Source organism: Conger conger, chromosome 8 (assembly GCF_963514075.1).
Source record: "Conger conger chromosome 8, fConCon1.1, whole genome shotgun sequence".
NCBI classification, from domain to species: Eukaryota; Metazoa; Chordata; class Actinopteri; order Anguilliformes; family Congridae; genus Conger; species Conger conger.
In genome coordinates, this window is record NC_083767.1 from 44982779 (window position 1) to 45006426 (window position 23648).

General features: G+C 44.7%; 1 protein-coding gene across 5 annotated transcripts in view; it reads right to left on the minus strand.

Annotated features, from left to right (window-relative positions):
- The window catches only part of chchd3a (coiled-coil-helix-coiled-coil-helix domain containing 3a), a 71602-nt gene that overhangs the window by 47199 nt on the left and 755 nt on the right, over positions 1-23648 (minus strand). For all 5 annotated transcript variants that reach the window (XM_061252654.1, XM_061252653.1, XM_061252652.1 and 2 more), the window contains exons 2-3: positions 21575-22883; positions 7887-7980 (exon numbers count right to left, since the gene is read on the minus strand). In XM_061252654.1, the coding sequence (XP_061108638.1) occupies positions 7887-7980; positions 21575-22883 (1403 nt within the window). The remainder of the gene's footprint in view (positions 1-7886; positions 7981-21574; positions 22884-23648) is intronic.

The window sequence follows — 23648 nt, forward strand, 5'->3', positions numbered from 1 at the left end:
TACGCTACGCTACACCACGAGCGGCAGGCTGCAACCTTCATCACAGAGCAGCACAAACGGGGAGAGAGGGAGGACATGGAGTGAAAAGGAGAGGGAGAGAGACTATCCCTCCATCCCGGCACACAGCCAGCCAGACCCCCCCCCCCCCTCCTCCCCGGAGCAGGTGAAGCCCAGGTAAATCAGGTACCTGCCGTTCTCGAGACAAATGTGCAAAACCCACTCTTCAGTCCCTCCCTGAACACGCCACACACAGCAGCAGTGGAAAATAAGTGGCTCCCAAGTTTCAATCCCCATGAATTTCTCCGAGACGCACTGGGAGCCATTAAATCTCAAAGCAATTCAAAACCACTTGATGCTAAATTGTAACAACAGAAAGAGTTGCTATTTACTTTTCTTCAGTTATTTCCATTAAGGTTGGCTGTGAACCTCTTTTCTCCACAATGTGAAGGGGAGGGGGGAGGCAAGACGACTACATGATTAAATGGCAGGCCTTTATCCAAAGCGCTGTACAATTGATGCTCCTCATTCACCCATTCATTCACCCACACACTCACACACCGATGGCGATTGGCTGCCATGCAAGGTGCCGACCAGCTCATCAGGAGCATTTGGGGGTTGGGTGTCTTGCTCAGGGACACTTCAATACAGCCCGGGCGGGGGAATCGAACCGGCAACCCTCCGACTGCCAGACGACTGTTCTTACTTCCTGAGCCATGTCGCCCCCCACATGATTAAGACATAACCGCTTAAGGATGAAAAATGTGGTCGGAAGATTTCCAATTGCCACAACGCCTTAAACAGCAGCTCGGAGAATGGGTTCTTGGTGACCCTCAAACACACCCTTAACCTTACTCCAATACAGGCGGATGACTCCAATTAATTCATTTGTTAAAATGCCGTTACAGTTGGCGGAGAAGGTCACTTATGGCCTTTAACTCCTCTTCAAATACATCAATAGCCTACATACCAGGTCTTTGCCAGAAGGACACATCACACACAGTTACTTAAGTACTTTTGTGAGTCACCAAAGAATTGGGCACACAAAAAAAACATCAAAACGCACATACAAAAAAAATACGCTCTTACAAAAGCGGTTTAAAACGGATTACAATAAAAGAAAGCAGAGGACTAAGTGGAAGACAGCATTAAGGGAAATATTGATTGAGTCCGCCCAAGCGCGACATCGTGGTCAATAAAGCTCCCACTGCCTCTCCATGACGTTGCCAAGGAGACCATGGGCCAAGTCGCCCGCCACTGTGCCCGTCGACGACTCCATAGAAAGCAGGCGGCGCGTTCCTCAAAGCGGGCGCAAAATGAGTTCTTCATCAAAAACGGTTTCGCCAGGTCAGTGTGACGCAGACGGGAGGAATTATTAAGAGGCAAGTTTGGAGAGGGAGTCGAAGAAAGAGAGAGATTATAATTTCCAGCCTTTTTTTAGCAGTGCTAGGCTATCACCAGGGCCTCTCTCTACCTGGAGCTCGGGCGAGGCAGCCCAAAGCGGGCACGGAAGGACTCGACCGGCTTACACTTAACGGCTCACTCCAGTCAAAAGACCAGACCGTTAAGAGCCAGAGCCCTGTCGGTCACTCATAACCAAAACTTGGTCCCCCCTCTGGATCCCAGTGTCCACCCAACAGCCCGCGTGCACTGCCCTCTGAATGAGCGGTTCACCCTTAGCCGCGATCGTTGGCAGTGGCCTGTAACAGGCCACTGAAGTTTCAGGGACGTTCAGAGGACGTAAAAATGGCGCCAGGACCGGTGCGTTAGCATCTCAGCGGCGGCTAACACCCACGGGAGGCTAATTAAGCACCAGTTCTGGAAGATCAGACCACAGTGAGAGGAGCTCCGGAAGGCATCGTGACTTAGCTTCTGTGGGACAAATTTAGCAAGCGAGGACATTAAAGACCACGAGTACCTTTAACGCCTACACCACATACGTACACTTGCCTCACATTTCTAATTTCTCATTTCCATAGGGCTGTAGATACGGGTTGATACTGCGTAATTAGTAGCTTGGTATAAAAATGATATGCCATAGTTCATCATTAAATCCAGCTTAATCATTTCTGAAAGCAGCACAAACAGTATGTTCAGTGTTGGATCAACTCTCACAGAGAGCATTTCATCCCATTCGGGTGAGTGGCACCAAACGCTATCTGTAAGGGTTGATTTAACAATGACAATTTAACGGTGCCGCATATACCATATCTGAGGGTTTAATAATGCAGAGCTCAATACAGCACTGTTTTATGCGCTAAAAAGTCTTTACGCACTGCATTTCACGGACAGAATGCAAGCACCGGAGCAGCACGCTCAACACAAACAAGTGTGTTCTGCGGTGAAGTTCAGAGCCAAAGGCGAACGGCATCACTCTCGCTCCGGTCTCATTGGAACACATATTAGGGCGACTGCTGACGTGGTCTCTTCGATGTGCGAGTTCCCCTCGGCCGTTAATATTAGGTCATCAATATCGGTTAAATTCCTTCAGTTGTGGAACCACAGCTTTGTCTTTAACGCCGCTGTTAATTAACGTACGCAAAAAGGACAAGAGGTTATGAAGGCGGGCTGCAGGCGAGTTCATTCAGCTTACGCAGGGCTGTGTAAATTTTATTGAAATCAATACTCATTGATAAACATTGCTTTTCAAAAAGAAAATAGCACGACTGGCCTTTTTTATTTTTTTGTACATTGATGTCGATATGTTCACTCAGATCCTGTGTGATATAAGCATCTGGGAAAACAGCGACATATATTTATTATATATTTAATTTATCTCAACAGGCGGTTTAAAGGAATTTTACACTAAAATGTTGGTCGTTTCCATGCTTCATCCAAAATGCACCTAAATGCCTCATTAATACAGCCAGCTAAATTAGCCAAGTCCGAGGGATACTAAAAAAAAAGCCTTTTCATTTCAGAAGCTACCATTACTTTGCCATTTCATAAGGCAGTGAATGCTTTAATGCAAAAAAAAAAAAAACCCACACACACACACACACACACACACACACACACACACACACACACACACACACACACACACTTATTGAGAGAGCAAGCAAGGACAATGGAGCGAGCGAAAGTGAGAGTAAGTGAGCAATTCAGCAAGCGAGAGACACAGATAACATCAGATGTTATCACAATGTTGGATTAAGTTGGCGTCTTGCCAACCTAAACCCTCCCTTCCCTGAACCGCAGAAGGGCCAGGTACAAGGGATTTCCCAGCAGCCTCCGATGGCACGATCGCAATTACATCACTGACGATGGTCCATACAACCACACCGAGGCCCCCTGTTTTAGCAGGGCGCCCAACCGAAGAGTCCCATCTGAAAGACTTCTGAGCACACCCTGCCAGTTTCACACACAGGTCAGCGTCAGGAACATGACGTCAAAGAAAAGTTTGCCACAAAATGCCCAGCCTTACTCTTTATTTTTGTTCAATTAGTAGAAAGAACAAAAGTCAGTAGTCAAAAATGCACTACTGTATCACAACATACTTGAAAACGGAAGGATCCACTTCTAGGCCTTTCACTCTTTGCGGAGCACAGAAAGTGAGCAATCTGAATTCATTCCCTTTCAGTGGAGCCGCAGAGAGCTACTCAAGGTCCACTAGAGGGGGTTGCACCTGTTATGCACACACAATGGCAGCCTGATTCCTCATTTGCACGGGCAACGAGATGGCTCCTTCACAAAAGAACCAGAGAGGAAATGAATGCACAATGAAGCCCTCCATAAAGCAGGATTGCATTTGTGAGAAGTTTAATACATGTTTAATACACTCCGGGGATAGGTGGAAGGGGATTCAACTCTAATCTAGCTCGAACCAAAACATGCAGCTGTTTTGGTTTTGCATACAACACTTTTTCCCATTGTTAGAGCTGTTTTTAAACAAGCTTATAGCTCTCATGTAGCGGCTCTCCTCCTCCAAGAACAAAACCACTCTGGCTCTGATTCGCTCACCAGCAATGTAGCTACTACATTCAACCCTTCAAGCAACACCGTATGCTGCAAGAGAACTAGCACTGATTGGCTGACACAGGCACATCTCTCCCATCAACAAGATGTATTGCTGACAGGTGCCTGCTGAGCAGCTAGAGGGCGCCGATACAGCAGTAACCCAAACAGCCTGACCACTACATTACATCAGCTCATTTATTTTCTTGGTGGAGACTCTTATACAGAGCGACTTAGGCTTGCGGTTTTCACATGCTTTCCATCGATACAGGTAGAGACTTCACAGAAGCAGGACAGGTTTAGTACCCACTGTAGCTCCAGGATAAAGCAGTAGATTCCCAGCTGGGATTTGAACCTCGAAGGTAGAAGCCCAGTTTCTTACTGCTGCACTGTGGGCAATATTAGCTCCTACAACCCCAGGGGGGAAGGAGCCAATTTTGTCCCAATGCAATGGACTCCGGATCACGGTGGGCTAATTATTCTGCATATCCCAGACAACCTGGAGATGTCTAGGCAACAGAGCCAGCAATTGGATGAGGTGCCTTCATCGACCCAACCATTCACATGGTGGATTTTTTTTTTCCTTTTAAGAAACCGAGGAATAAAACTAACCAAGCACGTAATTTAATCTGGTGGACATGCACTAAATGAGGCTTGAGATTTACATGATAAGCAGTCACTACACATCACTTAGTTGAATAAACGAAACTGAAAATGAGCACAGCCAAAACCATCAATAAAAGGAAGACTGGCTTCTTCCTCAAAAGAATAAACCTCATATGGAGACTAGAGCTAGATATTAAGATTCTTGCATAGCTGTAGAAATAAAGCTATTTATTAATGTCAGCTTTAGTGTTCCCATAGTGGCGTCTATGTAACAGACCTAGGCTAGTATACAGCGATGAAAAAGTACGGAAAAAAACACCCAATGTTGTTTTCATTTGCTGTGTGTGGCATTAGCCTCGTCTTCACTATTTCACTTGTTGTCACGGTTATAGAAAATGGAACCCGCTGCTTATGCTGATGAGGCCATTACAGAAAATCAATAGGTTAGGTGGAAGTAAAACTAATTTTAATGGGCTAATGCTAGAATGGTAGCTTATGTAATGAAACAACAAAAAAAGGCAGTATGTTGTTAAAGGTTGAAGTCTGGCATTTATTTTGCCTGAGAGGGCAAATATGCAGATTTTCTCAACAATACTTTTCGAATAGCCGGAGAAATATAAAATGAGAAAGGCATAAATGTTAACTTAAAGGTTGAAAATACTATTTTGGTAGAAGTAAGGAAAAATGTCTAATGATACCCAGCTGAATATGTCTGAAATATCCAGCATTTCATATTTAACAGAACAAGAATGGTGGAAGAACTGTTAACGGGACTGAGAACAAGCTGTGGCTTGGGATCCACTTGGGGGGATCCACTTGGGGATCCACTAGGTAACTTAAATGGATTCAACAAATAACAATATACAAACCTCTACTAAGAGGCATTCTGGCATGCAAAAACACTCATTGTGCAATAACATGCAATTACTGCAAAATGTCACCATTTTACATCATTTCAAAACATGAAGACCCTCTCCACGTCAGTATATGCAATCATTTCATCTCTGAAACCTGGCACACGTAAAACAGAAGGCAAAACTGCAAACAAATCGCACAAGGATTTCACCACAGGAGTTCAGCGTAAACATCTCAGCAGTCTTTCCTTTTACAAAGATGTGAAACTATAACTGTCAACAACAGTTTCACAGTCAACAGTCCAGGCGGCGATTCCTCTCTCCCTCTAACGCCCCGTGTAGATCTGCATTGAAAGGATTGATTGGACCTGTGGCCTTTCCTAGCGAGATCCAATATTCTTCACCACGTGCAACAAAAACATTTACCAGATCATGATCAGACCTGCCAAACACTGCAAGTGTCACTGAATCTGTACATTGAAACATCTCATGCATAAGGGCTCGGCTCTGCTATTACTACCCACAGCCATAACTTCTGCAAAAATGCCAAAACGGTGACCGCTGAGGGCCACCGCGACAGAAGTGAGACGTCCTTCCTGAGCTCCTTGGTCGACACTGGCATCAGCAGTCTAACAAACGTTCCTGGTCGACTCCCACAGCTTCCTCTGCAGATGGATAATGGCTAACGACGTGCTAACGACGTCTCCACGCAGATGTTCCAGACGGTAAACTGCAGTTATTGCAAAAAACCTCTTTCAAACACTAGTGGAAAATCTGATTCGCTTCACATTTGGACAAAACAAAGGCTTCATGTAGAATATTGGGCATGGATTCTTCAAACTAGCATGGTCAGAGATGACTGCTGTCAAAAACAGAAAGAGATGGTGCAATGTAAGAGCCACCAGACATTTACAAGGTTGAAGCAGAAGGTTGACTTGTCATTGATGATGCAGGGGGGTTATAGCTTCTCACAAGGGAACAAATGCCAGGAGGCGACCACCTTTGACACCCACTGGGGATTATGGGTAAATATTAAGGGCATTCTTACAGTAATAAAAGACATCTCTAGAACACTTTTTTAAACTATTCTCAATGATTCATAAATCAATTAAAAGGTCAGTGGAGTGAAATGGTGAGAGCAGAAGCATTGGAACAAAATGGCTGAACGTCTCTTTCCCTTTCCTTTCACGTGCAACATCTTTATCTTTCTTCATCTCTTTCTCCACAGAGAGGAGCAGACAGGTGCTAACCATGTCTCTTCACACTGTGAAATGTCACACTCTAAAACGCTGACAGGGGGGCGCCATGTCCTGTCAGAAGACCCTTTACCTTGGAGAACATGTCATTTATCTTTCCATCAGCTTTCGCATTTTCACAGAGGAAGCAAATCGAGGAGGTGATGTGGTTCTGATGTCACCATAGTGTACCAAAACCAATTTCACTTCAGTCCCATGGCATCTGCCCATCATAAAATCATATGAAAAAGGGCTACTTTCAGATCAGTTGCTATGGAGACCAACACATTCCCATCTCCCCCGGGCCAATCAGGAGTTAAGGTTTCTGTTCTGAAAGCTTTCAGTGAAGTCCCACTCAAGGACTTGCCACAAATCAAAGTTTCACCCAAGACAAGGCAGTTATTCACACCGTTATTTCTGCTTCGTACTGGTAACAGTCCTGCCTTCAGCCATTCGGAAAAGCGTTTTCGCACTCTATCAATATTACACAACTGCACTACGATTACACAAAGGATGAAATCCCAAAACATCCTACCTTGACCTTCAGTCTGTTTGTTTCACTGCCGAAGGTGAAATGCAGATTGCAGGACCCTTGATACCATAAACTACTGGTCTGGAGACAAGTATTGGGGGGATAAATTACATTTAAGCAAAATACTTCCATAAATATGCCATTTGTTTTTCCTCAATAAAAAGACATGACATCATCTATCCAACTGCTTCTCCGGAGGAGCGTACTTAACTGGAATGTCTAATCCTGGCTGGCAGACCATCATGACCTCATCGGCACAATGGAGCTGGCAAATTAAATAACTGCCACCCTTCAAGAGTAGTTACTGTCACACACACACACACACACACACACACACACACACACACACACACACACACACACACACACACACACACACACGGGTGGAGTGTGTGTGTGTTTGTGTGTATATACCGGCACATTGATAACAAAAGCAACTGTGGACAAATCCAAGTCAACAGGAGCCTAACTGCTGCTCAACTGCTGTTCCTGGGGGCCGCAGTGTCTGCAGGTGTTGGCTACAGCCCTGTACTACACCACCTGAGCGTGTGAGACTGTCCTGTACCTAACCTTAGAGCTTAGGGCCTGACAGAGCGGTGTGACTTTGTGCTGTACCCAGGGCTGAGTGTGTGAGACTGTACTGTACCTAACCTTAGAGCTTAGGGCCTGACAGAGCGGTGTGACTCTGTGCACTGGATCACTCACCGCTGGAGCATCTCCATCTCCCTGATGCTCCTCTCCTGCTCCAGCTCCTGAAGCAGCTCGTCCGCGATCTTCCTCCGTAGGTCTTCCTCGTTAACTAAGCGGAGAGAAAGGAGAAATGTTTCCTCAGGGAACTAATGTTCCTGAAAAGCCCTAATGGGAGCATTAATGTTCATACCCAGCACTCATTATGCTGGAGCACAAAGGTCACACCTGCAGCAGGAAGAGGTTAAACACTGTTTATGGTACCCACACTGAGGATGGAGTACAGCAAAGGGAATATTTTGAAGCAAGGTGAGGCTTTGCATGAAAACCGAGCAATTACATTTCGCAGAAATCGATTCGAGCTATCGGTCTCTTTGATGTTCTGAAAGGTGCTCCCTGGCGTGCTCTTAGCAGGAAACACAGCACTGCTCATTTTCTCCCACTGTTTGTGTGACATTACGCACAGAGGGAGTGTGAGTGTGAGTTATATTGCGGACAAAAAGCGGGATAATTCAGGTGGAAGTACAAGAGCCCCCTCAGTCGACCAAATATCATGGCAGTGCTCTGACACACCAGAGGACCTTTCCAACATGGTCTACTGAGAAAAACAAGTTTTTACTAAATTAAGTGTATAGCCTTGATTTTAGAAAAATCTAAATATGTGTTGCTCATTGAAATGCAAAAAGAACAAGCTTAACTTCAAAGACCAGTGAAAACCTGAACACACTAACTCAAAGGGTTCAAGGCAATTGGTTTACCCAAACCCACTATTCATGTTTGAATAGCAGTCTGTGTTATTGGAAAGAGCAGACATGACATATAGCAGGTCAACTGCCATGTTGCTTTTTCAACACAGTCAACTCTTGTCACTCAAAGAAAGTTTTTTCTTGTCTTTAATTTACTGCAAGCAACAAATTTATGGAAAGTGAAAGCTTTACATGGGGAATGAGGGGGAAAAAAAACCTGCAGCAACTCCGCTAACTGTAAACGTAAATTAGTCTACAAGCTAGCTGACGAGTTGTCTGAAACGTCAAACTGTGACCTCACCAGTTGACTCGCTACTGCACCTGCTCAAATGCATACATACATGCCAAAGGTCATCGTCGCAGACATGTTTTGAATCCAAATCACACAAAAGCCAAAATATTTTACTTGTAGGCCTACAAGCATCTGAAATGTATGTCATAACATGTGCAGCGGGAAGCTGCCCGAGTATTTTTTTTAGCGTGGCAATGCAGTTCTACCCAGAAGCCTGTGAAAATGACACCATCCCACAGAGCTGCACTCACACTAGCCCAATTAAATTTCTTTGTATCGACTTTATGTTGAGGAATGCTGGTAAACAAACCCGATTTAGAACGAGAGAAAAGCCAATTTCTTCCCAGAGTCCATACATGCCCTTGCGTGGCTATTTTTCCCTGTGCTAATAGGTTTAGTATGTTGCCCACCACAGTTGAACATCTCTCCCCCCCTTGATCTAAATGCAATTAGCAAAAGCAGTCACACAATTATTTTAACCAAAAATAGCAACTGAATTCCAGCTGCATAGATCCGCTATGGATTTTTAAGGAAATTCAATGGCTTTACACAGTTCAGAAGACCCTGGCCGGCCTGGGCATTCCCACCCTCATCCAGGTAAGACAGACCTGTCCGATATCGGACAGTAATACTATCTTCATTGGAACGGACACACTCGGTATCTGAGACAATGACTGGCCCCAGATGATGGATGAGCTTTCCTTCCTCTCCCCGCGCGCTCCTCATTGGATTCCACTTCCCCCGGTTCTGCTCCCTGCCTCCTGGATCAATGTCCTCAAAGCCTGGCTCTCCTTCCGTCTCTGCTAATCTCACTTCCAATCAGGGATACAGCCGTTCTGAAGCACCCCCAACATCCCAGCGACATTGAGGAACTGTGGTCAACTTGCGGAGGCTAATCTGGAATTTGGATTGTGGACATCAAAAGGCAGTGATGTCCACTCCAGGTCCTGAAGAACCGCAGGTTGTGCTTGTTTTTGCCTTGATATCAGCAAACAATTCAGACCCAAGAAACCAGGTGAGGGGCGGGTAAATTAACGTTGCTAATTTAAGTGCTGAAGAACAACAAAAGCCAGCACACCCTGCGGCTCTAGGGGACCAGGAGTGAGGAGCACTATCTTCAGGTTCTCTGATTCTTTCTAAAACAAAGAATACGTTTCCTCATGCCAAGAAACTCGCATAGCCACGCCGTTACTATCTCCATTGAACATATGGGCATTAGCATCTCGAGCTGCATGGCAATTTACCCACTGCCATTAATAACACAAACCTAATTAACGGCAGTTGCTGGGTGGAAAATATCCATATGTTGGAAGTGAGATGTGTAAGTGGTGATGACATTTCCCTTGCGACACTGCTGCACCACTGCAGTGAGCAGTGGCATCTAGAGAGAGCGAATTACAAGCAGGTATAGTGCCCCACCGCTCGACTACAGCCAATCACACAGGAATATCGAAGGAGGTTTGCACTAGGAATGCATATCAGCATCCCTATTACCTCGACCTACACACAATTTTTGTTCCCACACTAGATCGAAGAATGTACGTTTCCAATTGCTGATATCTGTAACAGCATGAAAAAGCTAAAGGGCTTTAAAATGATATCAAATGTGTGAGCCATGGCAACAAGATGTGCCAAAGGTGTGATTTCATTATTTGGAGAAAGCATGAATCGACAGCTCAGCGGACTTTAAAATATTTGCCGCTGCATCTGGGGTCAGAACATATAAATGAAGCTTTGACATCACTGCAACCCTATTATCGAGGGTCCTGAGGCTACCGTCACAACATAGGCAACACATCATGTTACTCCAAACAGAGATTCAACACGCATAGTTTGGAGGTAAAAACAGGAGTCTTCAGGATGGCAGTGACCACATTTTAATCACCGCATCCCATTTCTGCAAGGGCCTCCTTCCTCAAACATTACAGCAAAGCTCAACCAGAGCAGAGGAAGATAACCAACTCAAACAAAGAAATATTTCACTATTCAGAAGCTCCCATTAATGCAGGGTTCAGGAAGGGGAATTATCATTTGACACATTAATTAACGTGTGCAAATAACCCTCGGTCACTGCAGCCTCCCCTGGTGCTGCACGTGTACCGGCTGGAAAACCAGCCAGTCTCCCTGAATATAAAACGCTCTTCTTAATATTATTTAAATGGGATGAGTGATATAAAGGTGCATTCAGGTGCGATGGTGATTTTGACTTTCACTTACCCAGGGAAAGACGACCTGGAAAACTGATAAGCGCGAAAGGGAATGGGAGGAAAAATGCATTCGGCACGATTATCCCCGACACCCACGTTCCGAAGAGATCCACCAGCAACGTGTCCCTGGAGGAAATGCCGTTCTAGCACGTTATTAAATGGGTATACCACACAGCATGGAGGTATCCATCCTCCACAGTATTAATCATCTTTCAGTGCAATAGGTTCACTGCGCAGGTCTGCCCATTCCAGTGCATGGTCAACCAGGCGTCGACCTTCCCCCATCCGAACGCCGGCCGCCTATTTCACGCAAAACTTGCAGGTGAAAAATAGCCCTTTAAGTAAGGACATGGTACAGAGTGCCATATTTAACCCCTGCTCGAGGCTCAAGGCTGTGGATATCTGCTTGTTACCGTGACGATGCCCTGCTCTGATAGTACATTTCACCACAGGGCCAGCGTCACATTAATCACTTGGCATGCTGGGTAAAGAATGCTGGGAGCGCTAATCCAGGCATTGTCTCCACGACAATGACGCTTGATAGAAATAGGAAAAAAAAGAAGAAAAGAATTAAAGATAGTGGGTGATAAGAAATATTACATAACAGGCAGTGCATTTGGCTCCTGGCCATAGAAGGAGCCAATCGCATTTCCCTCCCCACCAGTCCCCTGACTGAGAGACGCACAGGGCCATCAGTACTCTCCCATAGGGCTGAATCTTTCATTCGTGGAGGTTTCACCAAGGGGGAGAACAGGAGGAATAAAGGAGAAATAAAGTGAAAGGGAGAAGGATGGAAAGAGAGAAAGGGGAAAAGTCTTTTCATTTTGTAATAAAACTTAAGATCTTTTCTTTTCTCTCTCAAGCACAAAATCTGAGCTTGTTTTAAGTTACCGTTTACTTGTGAACGTCTTAACGCATTGGCAATATTTGACTTGTTTTAAATAAGATGTAAGTCTCAATATAAGACCAAAATACTTGTTTTTCAGTTTTGCAGTAAAGCAAAGAAAAAGGGAGAGGAAGTGAAAAGGCCGGGGAGAAGTAAAGAAAACTAAAGGAATGAGATAAGAGGAAGAAAAAATTGGGTATGGATGACAGAGATAGACCAAGACAAGCAGAGCGAATACTGATGTCAAAGCACTCGCATAAAGGCAGGCTGTACAACCGGGTTCCCCGTTTCGACATTACTGAGGGCTGTACGAAAGCCAGCCCATACAAAAAAAACTGTCATATCCAATCCAGACAAGTATATATCAAAGAACATCCACATACCAACTGCAGACAGCAATTCGCTAGATTTTATATATTACGTTCACTTGTTGATTGTTCAATAAGATGGTACAGCAAGTTTTAAAAAATAGAAAAACCAGGAGTGCCTGTGCTGAGAGATACATAAAATATATTGCAATAGTCTCGTGGTTATGGCCGGCATTGCCGCGGCAACGGAGTATGGTATAAAAGCCTGTATTAAAAAAAAAATCACAAGAATGACGGAGCTGAAAGGATGGGAGTTATTGGCCAAGTGTTTCCCGAGCTGAATAGGAGCGCTGGCCTATGGCAAAGGCGAGGGCAGCGTGAGGGTCAAGTTGCTCCCGTACTGGAATCTCTACCGGGGAGGGCTGTGTGTTCAAGAGGGTCACAGATGCTTTAGCCTCAGGCCGAAAATCCAGGCTTGTAAACAAACCGAACGGTATGGAAGGTTTACAGCGCGGAGACAAGTGTGTGTGGGCCCTCGGCCTGCGGTACCTGCCTTATAAAAGCCGTGCGTCCACAACACGTCCACACTAACACACTACGCTCTGCTGCAGCTTCATTAGCAGATGTTTCAGTTAAAGAAGAGCACAGGTCATAAACCCCCCCTCTCTCCCTTAAACAGATCTCTAAAGAGAAGGAAGGCCATCAGATATAATGGAGCAACGCATTTACAGGCAGAGCTGGCGTCACGTTCAAGTGCCCCGTGCAAATGTTAAAAGATCACATCATATTATCGGTCCGGTTAGTTTTTCCTGGAGGAACGCGGGGGAAATTGGGAGAGAATGAGCAGGGTTGAACCCTCATCGACATCCAAAACTGTAGGAGCAGCCGATTCAGGGGAGAGGGGCTCACATTTACTACTGGTTTAGCTTAAAAGGTGCTCGAAAAAAGAAAAGAAGACTAATCCATTCTCTTCAGCAATGCGAACCAATGGGGCCATCACAACAATGGACTAAAAACTTATCCATTTCTTTGCGCTGGATTTAATTTAAAGGTGTTTTTCTCTGCCCGTTTTCCTCTTGCGATCTTGAAGCGGGCGATTAGGCAGGAAGGCCACAGCGTGCTGTAGTGCGTGGGCCCTGCGTATGAATATTTATATCATCCGGAGATGGTGTGAGAGGCCCAACCTTGACCAGGGAGTAATCAGCGCACACATGACTCCCGCTTGATTTAGAGACGGACTTACTGTCGAGAGTCCCGCTTAATGCCTGGACTCGTGGGCACACATAATCAATCACCGCGCTCCGGTCCCGACCCACGGACATTAAGCCGTCTCCCTGCAACTCTTAATGAGATTTGCAACCACTGAAAACTTAGAAAGCAACTTTGAATTGCTGTCCATTTCCGCATTCTCTTTTTTTGATAATCTTCATAGGCAATAATGAGGCTGGAAAGATGGAGAATTGAGTCAGGCTCAACCGACATCAGTTAGTTCAATGATCGAGCCACGGGCCTGAAGCACTGTAGCTGGGCACCGCCAATCGGATGCATTGGAGCAGTCAAACATTCAATAACATTCACAGAAATAAATCCTTCCATTTCATTTCTGTAAAGCCCACGCCAAAACAATAAATCATAATGTTTTAAAAATCCAATCTCATCTGCAAATGAGCCAGAAAATAATCCCAATCACTTGCATTTTCCTTTTCTCCCTAAACACAGGAAACACATGGGAAAAAATGGGTAGTCCACTGTCTTGTTTGCACTCAATTGCCAGTGAATGGATGCCATCGGCATGGTCCTCCTGACCTACAAACATTCTAAGTCAACATCAAGGAAGGTTCCCCATTTGCAATCCCAAATTGAACTACAACACCCAGTGTGCCTTGGGGAAGTGGGAAGCGTGCTGCTGGGTTTTTCACTGTTATGCCACAGGGGAACAAAGAGTTCACGGGGGTAGCACTCCATTAAACAGAGAGGCTAAAGGGGAGATCACCCCTGGACGTATGATGTACAACAGGTCCGTACCACTACATCTTCCAATGGATTATTTACATTTAACATACAAGAACAACCCCTCCAACCTCATCCAAGTAGGCTTTCATCTGAAGCCGGGCAGTCGTACAGAAAGCCTCTTGCACAGAGACCCTGAAGCGCAAGGCCATCGTTCCGCCGTCAGGAGAGACACGGCACTTTTTCGCCGCGCTTTCGCTTGCTCGAGAGGTTGACGTGTAACAGCGGGAATGCGCCGTGGAAGAAAGACGCGAACCTGCCGCGGTGACATGTTCCGTGATCCGGCATCGTCGGGAAGAGCGGAGAGAGACGTCCCCGGTGCAGCGATGCAGAAATCAGACGGCCGCCGTAGAAACCCTGCCTCACGCAACAACAAGCCAGGTGATTGGGTGTGCCGCGAGGCCACGTTCTCATCAGCCTGCATTCAGGAAGAAGGCTTTTATCTCCGTGCACCTTTCCGCTTTCAACGCCGCACTCCGCGGAGCGCGGTCGGGAAGGCACAGGGGAAATTAAGTCGAGAGCCGAGACAAAAAGACTGAACCGCTGCACGGCACACTCTCTGTGAAGAACATTTTCACATGCAAATAGGTAAACCGTGAATCGCAGATTCATATTTCAGTTTTTTCAAATGTCAAGAATTAGCCTTTAGAGAAGGGAGCTGGAATGGCCTCACATAGACCGTGTTCCACAGAATTAGACATTCTTCCGAGGGTTCCGAAATCCCAGCTCATAATTCCATACCTGGTGGGATCTATCCACCGCTCTCCTGAACTCTGACCTTTCCTGCAGTGCTTTCTGAAAGTTTTAGTAAGACCTGTCAGAGTAGGTGGAAAAAGAACACCAAAGCGAATTAAGCAATTAAGTTTGGGACAATTAAGTTTACTCTGGAAAATATGCAGGGTAGGTCTGAATATTCTCAAAGATCTCTCTGGAAATGATACATATGCAGTGCCTCACTCAGCAAAAACATCTTCTTAAGAAAAAAATAATTAGCCCAAACCCTAATTTGCATCTTTATAATGCTTCAGTTGCAAACTATTGATATAAAAATTAGCAAAACATAATTGCAATTCAAGTAAAAATGCAATCTGCTTGCTGCAGTGTTTCACTTTCATCTATTGAGTCTGAAGTGAAAAATTCTCTGAGGAACAGACTGTATGATAAAATTGTTTACGTGCAATATGTCATTTGAATTAATGTTTTTGTAGCACAGAAGCATGACCTTCCATTTAATAGAAAATGTCTTGGTCTTTCCATTTTGGTAATTCTTCAGTGGATACATGAATTTTCAGTGTAGAAATCTGCTGATTTTATGAATTGAACACAAAAAATGCAGGTAAAATAACTTTATGGTGTTTTAAATGGGCTGCGTCTTTAAGCTGCGAATTTGAGTTAACCCATGATAAAATGACAACCGTTTACACATAGTTCATGAACCTGTACAATTTTCCAACTCGCGTTCCCATGGGAAGACCTCCATTTCCACTGTAACATCAAAAGGATAAAGTATGGCAGCTCCCTACAAATCTGAAAAGTTTGAAGATTGAACCCTGGGAAAACAGAGACAGCTTTCAGAGGAAATTCCTAACATTGCCCCAAATTGCCGAAAGGTTATTCATATCCCTGGCAGGATTTTCCCTGACTCAAAAAAAGGGGGTTCTCCCAAGCCAAATCATGCAGGAGTTGAAACCCAGCCAAAATTCCAAGGGTAAATGCATTGTCTGAATCTCACCTGATTCATATAGTAAGCTTACTAAGGACCCCATTTCACCCTGGTTTTACAGAGTCAGAATCCCTAGCAGTAGAGTAAAATTATGTAATTGCTAATATGCAAATAAGGTTGGCTCCAGCCACAATTCCTAGTGGGAATGAGTCGTCTGAAACTCATCCGATTGTAAGATAAGACATTCCGAATTTAACCAAGTTAGAATCATTTGCCTTTGCAGGAAAGTATCATTTTTTATCTCAAATATGCAAATAAGAGAGGATGTGTAGCCACAACTCCTGGGGTGAATACACCATGTGAAATGTATTTGATTAGAGTAGACATTCTGAGGAGCCCATTCCTGCCCATTTTGGAAGGTTGGAATCAATTGCTTTTGCAGGAGAAAGACACGACAATGGAAATTAGTATTACCTTATATTCCAATAATCACAACTTTACCTTTCCATGTAATAATAATCCAGATCACAGCAATGTGATAATCAAAATCAGTTTTTTTTTTTTTTTTTGTTCTGATCTGCCAACTCTGATTTTTATTGGCTGTAGCAGGAATAATCCAGTTTTACGAACGCATTTTGAAAGTTGCATCAGACAGAGATTGCATTACGCTCAGAATTATAAATTCATTAATATAACTTCAGGCATCAGCTGTGGTCAGAATTCTAGTCACAAACAGCGCAACTAGAACTTACTTTTATTTTGGAAGAAAACATTTTCAAATACAAACTGGCAACCAAAAACTGGACTTTTGTACCTATTGTTGCTAGCTTCACAGAGGTTTAATCCACAACTTTTACAGCTCTGTAACAGCAGCACAATAAGGACTAGCCAAGATTTTGCTCACCCATCATTTCTCTCCAATTAAGATTTGTTCTCTTTATTCTCAATTATAATTTCAATACTTTCTATAAGGCAATTGACCAATAGGAGACTTTTGGTTTACTGTAAATTCAGTAAGACCCTTTGTCCTAAATCACATGACAAAGTTGTCAAATATAAGTAATTGCAATTCAGAAGTAACAAAAAGCACTTGACTCTTTAGCCCCCCCAGTGAAAGTGTGGAGGCGTGGTTTTAATCACTGCAAAGTCAGTGTACCGTGGTTTCCATCAGCACACAGTCGTTCCACCGCGGATTTAATTGGATACTTCTAATAGTCTCCCTAATTGTGCCACTTCATGGATGGAAAACTGCAAACACGGCATCAAATCAAAAAATGAACCTCCCACTCGCTTACCGCATTGCTTTCCACCCCCCCTCTCCCCCTCTCTCCCGCCTGTGACCTCAAGTGGTCATTTTAGTAGCAGGAACATTGAAGTGGTTATGTGGGTTGAGCTCCACTGAGGAAAACTGGTCGCACTGTTGTTGTGTCTACTGTCCAAGGTTTCCATTCATTGTTTCTGCCACAAAACCTATTCAGAAGTGCGATGTACCCTACAGAATGCCATCATGCCATTGGTGCACAACAGCAAAGGGAAATTGACTCATGGGGAATTCATACCAGAGTTGCATCCAGCTGTAGACACTATCCCTCCAATTTCATTGGGTCTATTGCAACCATCCGTTGCATACATCCCGCTACTCTGTAGATGGAGCTTGTGGCATCTTGAGGAATTTCCTGGGTCATGAAATGGTAAATGGCTGCCATTTATATAGCGCCAATAGATGATTCTCATTCACCCGTTCACACACGCACTCGCACATCAACGCCGAAGGCACCAACCAGCTCGTTCAGGAGCAACAGGTGTCTTACTCAGGGACACTTTCACACACCCAGGGCGGGATCGAACCGGCAACCCTCCAACGACGACAGCTCTTACCTCGTGAGCCAATGTCGCAAAGGGATACACAGACGTCTCGAAGGAGAACATGCAAAAGCATACAAAACATCTCTTGGTGCAAGATCAAGGACCAACCAAAGGTCACTCAGAAAGCTACATTATATCAAAGCAGAAAGTGCAATAGTTGCACTGGTTACATCATCAAGAAGGTCTGGCAATCAAAATGCCATTAGGTAGACACCTTTGAAAGGCTTAGTTTCATCTCATTTCAAAGGCATTCATTTCTCTGCATGTATCGTTTTCTAAAGGGCTCTCCAGGATCTGTTGTGAAGCCGCCCTTTTCGAAAAAGAGGGGAGAAAAAGGCATTCGGTTATCAGCACAAAGGGTAAAATATGCACAAGCACAAAGCCCGGCACTAGTAAATCTCTGCTTCCAACAGGACATAAATCCTCGAGGATGGGAGCGCGCAACAGTGTCAACCCCCAGACCAAATGGACTGCTTAATTACAGCACTGATTCATGAACTTTACAACTTATTATGAGTGGAAATTAATTTGTTCCATTACCGGTATTTGCAATTATACCCGGGTCGTATTAATCATCAGAAGAGGAGCCAACAGATTGCAAACTCGGAAAGCAATTGCAAACTTCACTTTAAAACGTATATTCTGAAAGATCGATTAAATTGTGAAATTAAGGAAGTTAATCACCGGAAGCAGAAGAGCTGGGCAATGTACAAAACAGCCTCCCAACTACTGCGTCCCCAAAATGTCTACCGTCGACTCAACATACAGCATATCGTTTAGTTGTACATAATGGCCAGTATGCAAAAAAAATTCACCATGCCATTTTCCAACGGAACTGTGGGAGTGTCCTAAGATTTATGATAGGTCCTAAAATGTCTGATTTATCCTTTGATTTATGCTATAGCCCCATAAAAAGTATTGTTTACTTCCTGAGAAGTGTGCTCCCGAATTTACTCAGAAAAACCACCCCAGAAATAAGTATATTATCTAGGGATTTTACACACACTAACTTACATTTAGAGAACTTTATTGTGCTTTTAATGGTGAATCCATTCCGGTTTTTAAGTGATGAACTTTCCCCTTGTGTAAATGGCAGTTTCTCTCCGAAAGCCACAACCTTATAGTTAGCACTGCAAAGTGAGGTCATCAGGCAATCGGACATGTCCTTTTTAACAGGGCCCTCGGTCTGACAGCCCGACAGTCTGGGTTCTGAGGCTCCCATTCAGCGCTGGGGCGCTCTCAGTCCTGTTCGTCATTTGTCTGAAGGCAGGCAATAAAAGAGTGGGTAAAGGAAGTACAATCAGAGCCTTAATGCCCCAAATCAATCCAGGCAAGAGAGAGAGAGTGCACGACCAGGGCTTCCCCAACACCGGTCTGAGAGTCACAAGCCCAGCCTCTGCATTAATTGATAAAAATAAAATTAAAATTCACCAAAGAACTATTTATTTTTTTAAGTTTACTTTCTGAATAGCTGGCAATACAAAAACAATTAGTGCACAATAAATATAAAACTGTACTTTAGAAGCTGGAAGTCCTAAAAGTTGGGATAATTACTCTTGATGACAGTTGGGAAGAACTTGTCTCCCGTTTAATGTGAAAAACATATGTACATCAGCATTCACGCTCACAGCTAGTCATTATCTTTGTGATTTCAAAATCAATCATGTCGACGAGTGCCCTTACTCGTCCGCACCAGTCAAGCAACAATGTTCCCATCTTTTCGGCATTATCATCTTTCCCTTCCCGTGTTTCCCTTGCCTGAAGCTCCAAATGTTAATTGCAAAGTCTCTGGGCGAGATTCAATCAAACAAACCAAGAGCATTTCAGGGCAGTGCAACTCTCCATAATAATCTTGTACCTTATCTCAATAAGAGATGCTTTGCTTGTACAATTTATTATAATACGGGAACAGTGTGGAAGAGTTTCAAGGCAAGAAAAATAAGTTCTCATGGACTGACGATTGACAGGACAGAAAAAAACAATCTGCCTTTTCATGCTAAAAGTAGTGTCACAGGCTTTCATGCATTCTAAATTCTATGTGTGAAAAAAGACATCTCTTAGTAACAGTGCATTTTGATCACAAAGTCAGTGAATATGTGAGTGTGTGACTACCATTGGTGAGTGTTTCTGAGAGAATATAATACTAAACGTGCCAGTTATATATATAAAAAGAAAAATAATAATTAAAAATAATTAAAAAAACCTTTCGATCACCTTATACACCAGCAGCCAGCTGAACCAGTATAACGTTTTATCGCAAGTTAGGGTGTGAAGTCCATGCTAAATGTAACCAGTTAGTTTGAAACTGTCTTTTTTTCAGTTGAACAATTCATACTTGGGCTACATGTTAGCTAAATTGGCCATAAGCCAAAACATTGTCTCATAGCGACGGTTCTATATTCAGACCAATCACGCAAGTTTGAAAAACATTGCTATTCATGTTTCGTGCCCTTCTAATGTCAAGAAAAACCACGGCTAAATTATTCTCTCAACGTCTACCTACAGCCTGCAGTGTATGCTACCACCACCAGCAATTTATTACTGCACTCACAGAACGTCGGTTATTTTCTGTATCTCCGCTTGCCGAAAACTAAAGTACAAGAGCACATCAATCCCATCATACAAATTAAAGCGGTAATCTTTCGCTTAGAATGCGCTGCTAGTTCATACCGCACAGAATTTCTCCTCCCAACAAGTTTCCCAATCTTCCAAATCAATGCGCTGTTTCAGGAATGAATTTAAACCTCGTAGGGAGCAGGTGTAAATTTGAAGTTGGGATCTAAATCAGTTGGGGCAACTGGTTTACATTAAGTGATGGCCTAGCTCTGAACTTACATTCAAACTAGCCAACATTTGAATTTACTTTATTCTGGTGCAACAGGAAGCAGATGTTCATTCCACCTAAACAGCACCAAAGAGCTTTAGCAGTACCAAACATACTGCAATAGGCAAAATAAACTTTACCCTTGAGTGGAAAGTGCAATTTGCTGCTGGATTAAAAAAAAAAATTCAATGCCTTAAGAGTCTCTCAACCCCCACCCCCCTGAGGGTCTACCGACTCCCCCAAATGATTATCTATAATGCATAGCGAGACGAATGAATACCGGTAGATTAATTAACTACAAGATTAAAAACAAAAACCCACTGTGCTACATTGTTCATACAAATATACAACTAACAAATCACTCTTTTTTACATATTACCTTCTGATAAAACAAGGTTTAATATGGGCAGGGGGGGTGGCAGCAGCCAGGCAAGCAGAACAGCAGCAGTGTTATCACAGTTGTAGATAGATTATTATCACTTCTGGCATAGTTACAATGGAGTAGGCGTCTGTATATAGCTGTGAACAGTGTCTGTTATGCATATAGAATGCCACCGCTGTGATTACTTGGATATATTTAGCCCCAGTAACAGTTTTAAGCTAAGTAGGGAGAGGCAAATTTTCTTGAGCTATGAAGAGCTCAAAGCCATCTGTTATTCGAGCTGTATTGTTCTGTACACCAGTTCCCATGTGATAGGAACTGGTTTTTCACCACCTACCTAATTTAATTTAATATAAATGTATGGCAGTAAATGCATGCATGCCTGAGTGAATGAGTTAGTGCGATGAAGTGTGGGTATGTGTGATTTGCTTGATTAGGGTGTGAATGTTAGAGTACATTTAGCCGGCGATTGTGTGCGTATATGTTTGTGTCAATGAGCAGTAAAGGGCTGAAGAGACTCACCAGGTGGAAGTGGAGGCAGAGCAAAAATGTCAACTGCTGCAGGTGGGGGAGCCAGGTCAACAAGGGGAGGAGGGGCGGTGATTTCAACAGTGGCAGGGGCAATGGCTTCAATAAGGGGAGGGGGGGTAACCTCGACAGGGGGAGGTGGGGCGATGACTTCGACAGGGGGAGGTGGGGCGATGACTTCGACAGGAGGAGGAGCAATGATTTCGACAGGAGGAGGAGCAATGATTTCGACAGTGGGAGCTGCAATGATTTCAACAGAGGGAGGCGGGGCAATGATTTCAACAGAGGGAGGCGGGGCAATGATTTCAACAGGGGGAGGGGGTGCAATGATTTCAACAGGGGGAGGTGGGGCAATGATTTCAACAGGGGGAGGTGGGGCAATGATTTCAACAGGGGGAGGTGGGGCAATGATTTCAACAGGGGGAGGTGGGGCAATGATTTCAACAGGGGGAGGGGGTGCAATGATTTCAACAGGGGGAGGTGGGGCAATGATTTCAACAGGGGGAGGTGGGGCAATGATTTCAACAGGGGGAGGTGGGGCAATGATTTCAACAGGGGGAGGTGGGGCAATGATTTCAACAGGGGGAGGTGGGGCAATGATTTCAACAGGGGGAGGTGGGGGAACCACTGTTTCAACAAGGGGAGGAGGGAGAACAATGGGTTCTGCAATAAGAGGCGGTGGAGAAGGGGCAATGGGCTCAATCACGGGGCTTGGAGAGGGGACCACCGGTTCAACAACAGGAGGTGGAGGAGGGGAGGCTACGGGTTCGACAACAGGAAGGGGAGAGGTGATAGGTTCCACCATGGGTGGTGGTGGAGGAGGGGGGGACACAAGTTCAACGAGCGGAGCCAGAAGAGGGGCCAGAGGTTCAATCACGGGGGGTGGAGGGGGGGCTACAGGTTCGGCAACAGGGGGTGGAGGAGCTACAGGTTCAGCAGGGGAAGCGGGAGGAGCTACAGGTTCAGCAAGGGGAGCGGGAGGAGGTGAGGACACCAGTTCCGCTGGGAGAAGTGCGGGAATGGGGACTACGGTTTCCAAAATTGTTGGAGCAGGTGGAGGTGGGGGCACAGTGTCACTCATGGGAGCCGGAGGTGGTGCTGGGGCAGGTTCCATAATGGGAGGCAGCATGGGAGGGGGGGCAGCACTTTCAGCAGGGGGAGGCACAGACTTAAAGGTGGGAGGTGCCAACACAGGGGCCACAGGTTCCACGGCGAGCGGAGGCATCGGGAGTCTTGGTGGCGATCGGGGGCGGACTGGAGGAGAGGGGGCCTCTCTCATACGATTGATGACATTCTCTGACAGCTGTCAATGAGAGAGAGCAAAGCAAGACACAGAATCATCCTGATAGTCTCATTGCAGCTTTGATCTGAACTGGCCTCGGAAATATTTGCAAAACCAAGCTATTACTTGCGCGCAGTCTGCATATAACGCAATAAACTTAATTGAATTTGTTATTTAGCTGACACTTTTATTCAAAGAGACTAATCAAACTAAGATCAGACTAAGCAGGGGACAATCCTCCCCATGGAGCAATGCGGGGTTAAGGGCCTTTCTCAAGGGCCCAGCAGCTCTGTTCTTAAGAGTGGTGCTCCACCTTGCAGTAACAAAAATAACTGCTCTACAAGAAGTGTTCCAAGTTGCCCAGTAAATGGATTGAACAAACGGGAATAAATATTTTGTCCTTGGCAGATCAATTTATCCAGGATCATAGAAAAACTGCTGGAGCAATGGGCTGCAGGGGGAAAAGGTGATAATTGCAGCTTTCGAACGACTGCGGACACCTCCTACATGGTGTCTTGTCGCCGTTATTGAGGAGCAGCGATGTGTAGGTGAAAAACACCACCACAATGTTGACCTTGGTCAAAATGGGAAGGGAAAGGCACACTGCTCAAGGAACTGTATAACGCGCCTACTCACTGCGCGTACACATATATGACAGAGGACAATGTTTAGCGAATCATAGTAGCTATCTATCTATCTATCCATGTGTGCATATCCAAAAACAACAGTGGGCAGGTTATAATGATGGCGACGATTAGGGTGCGAAATAAAATTTCCACTAGTCTA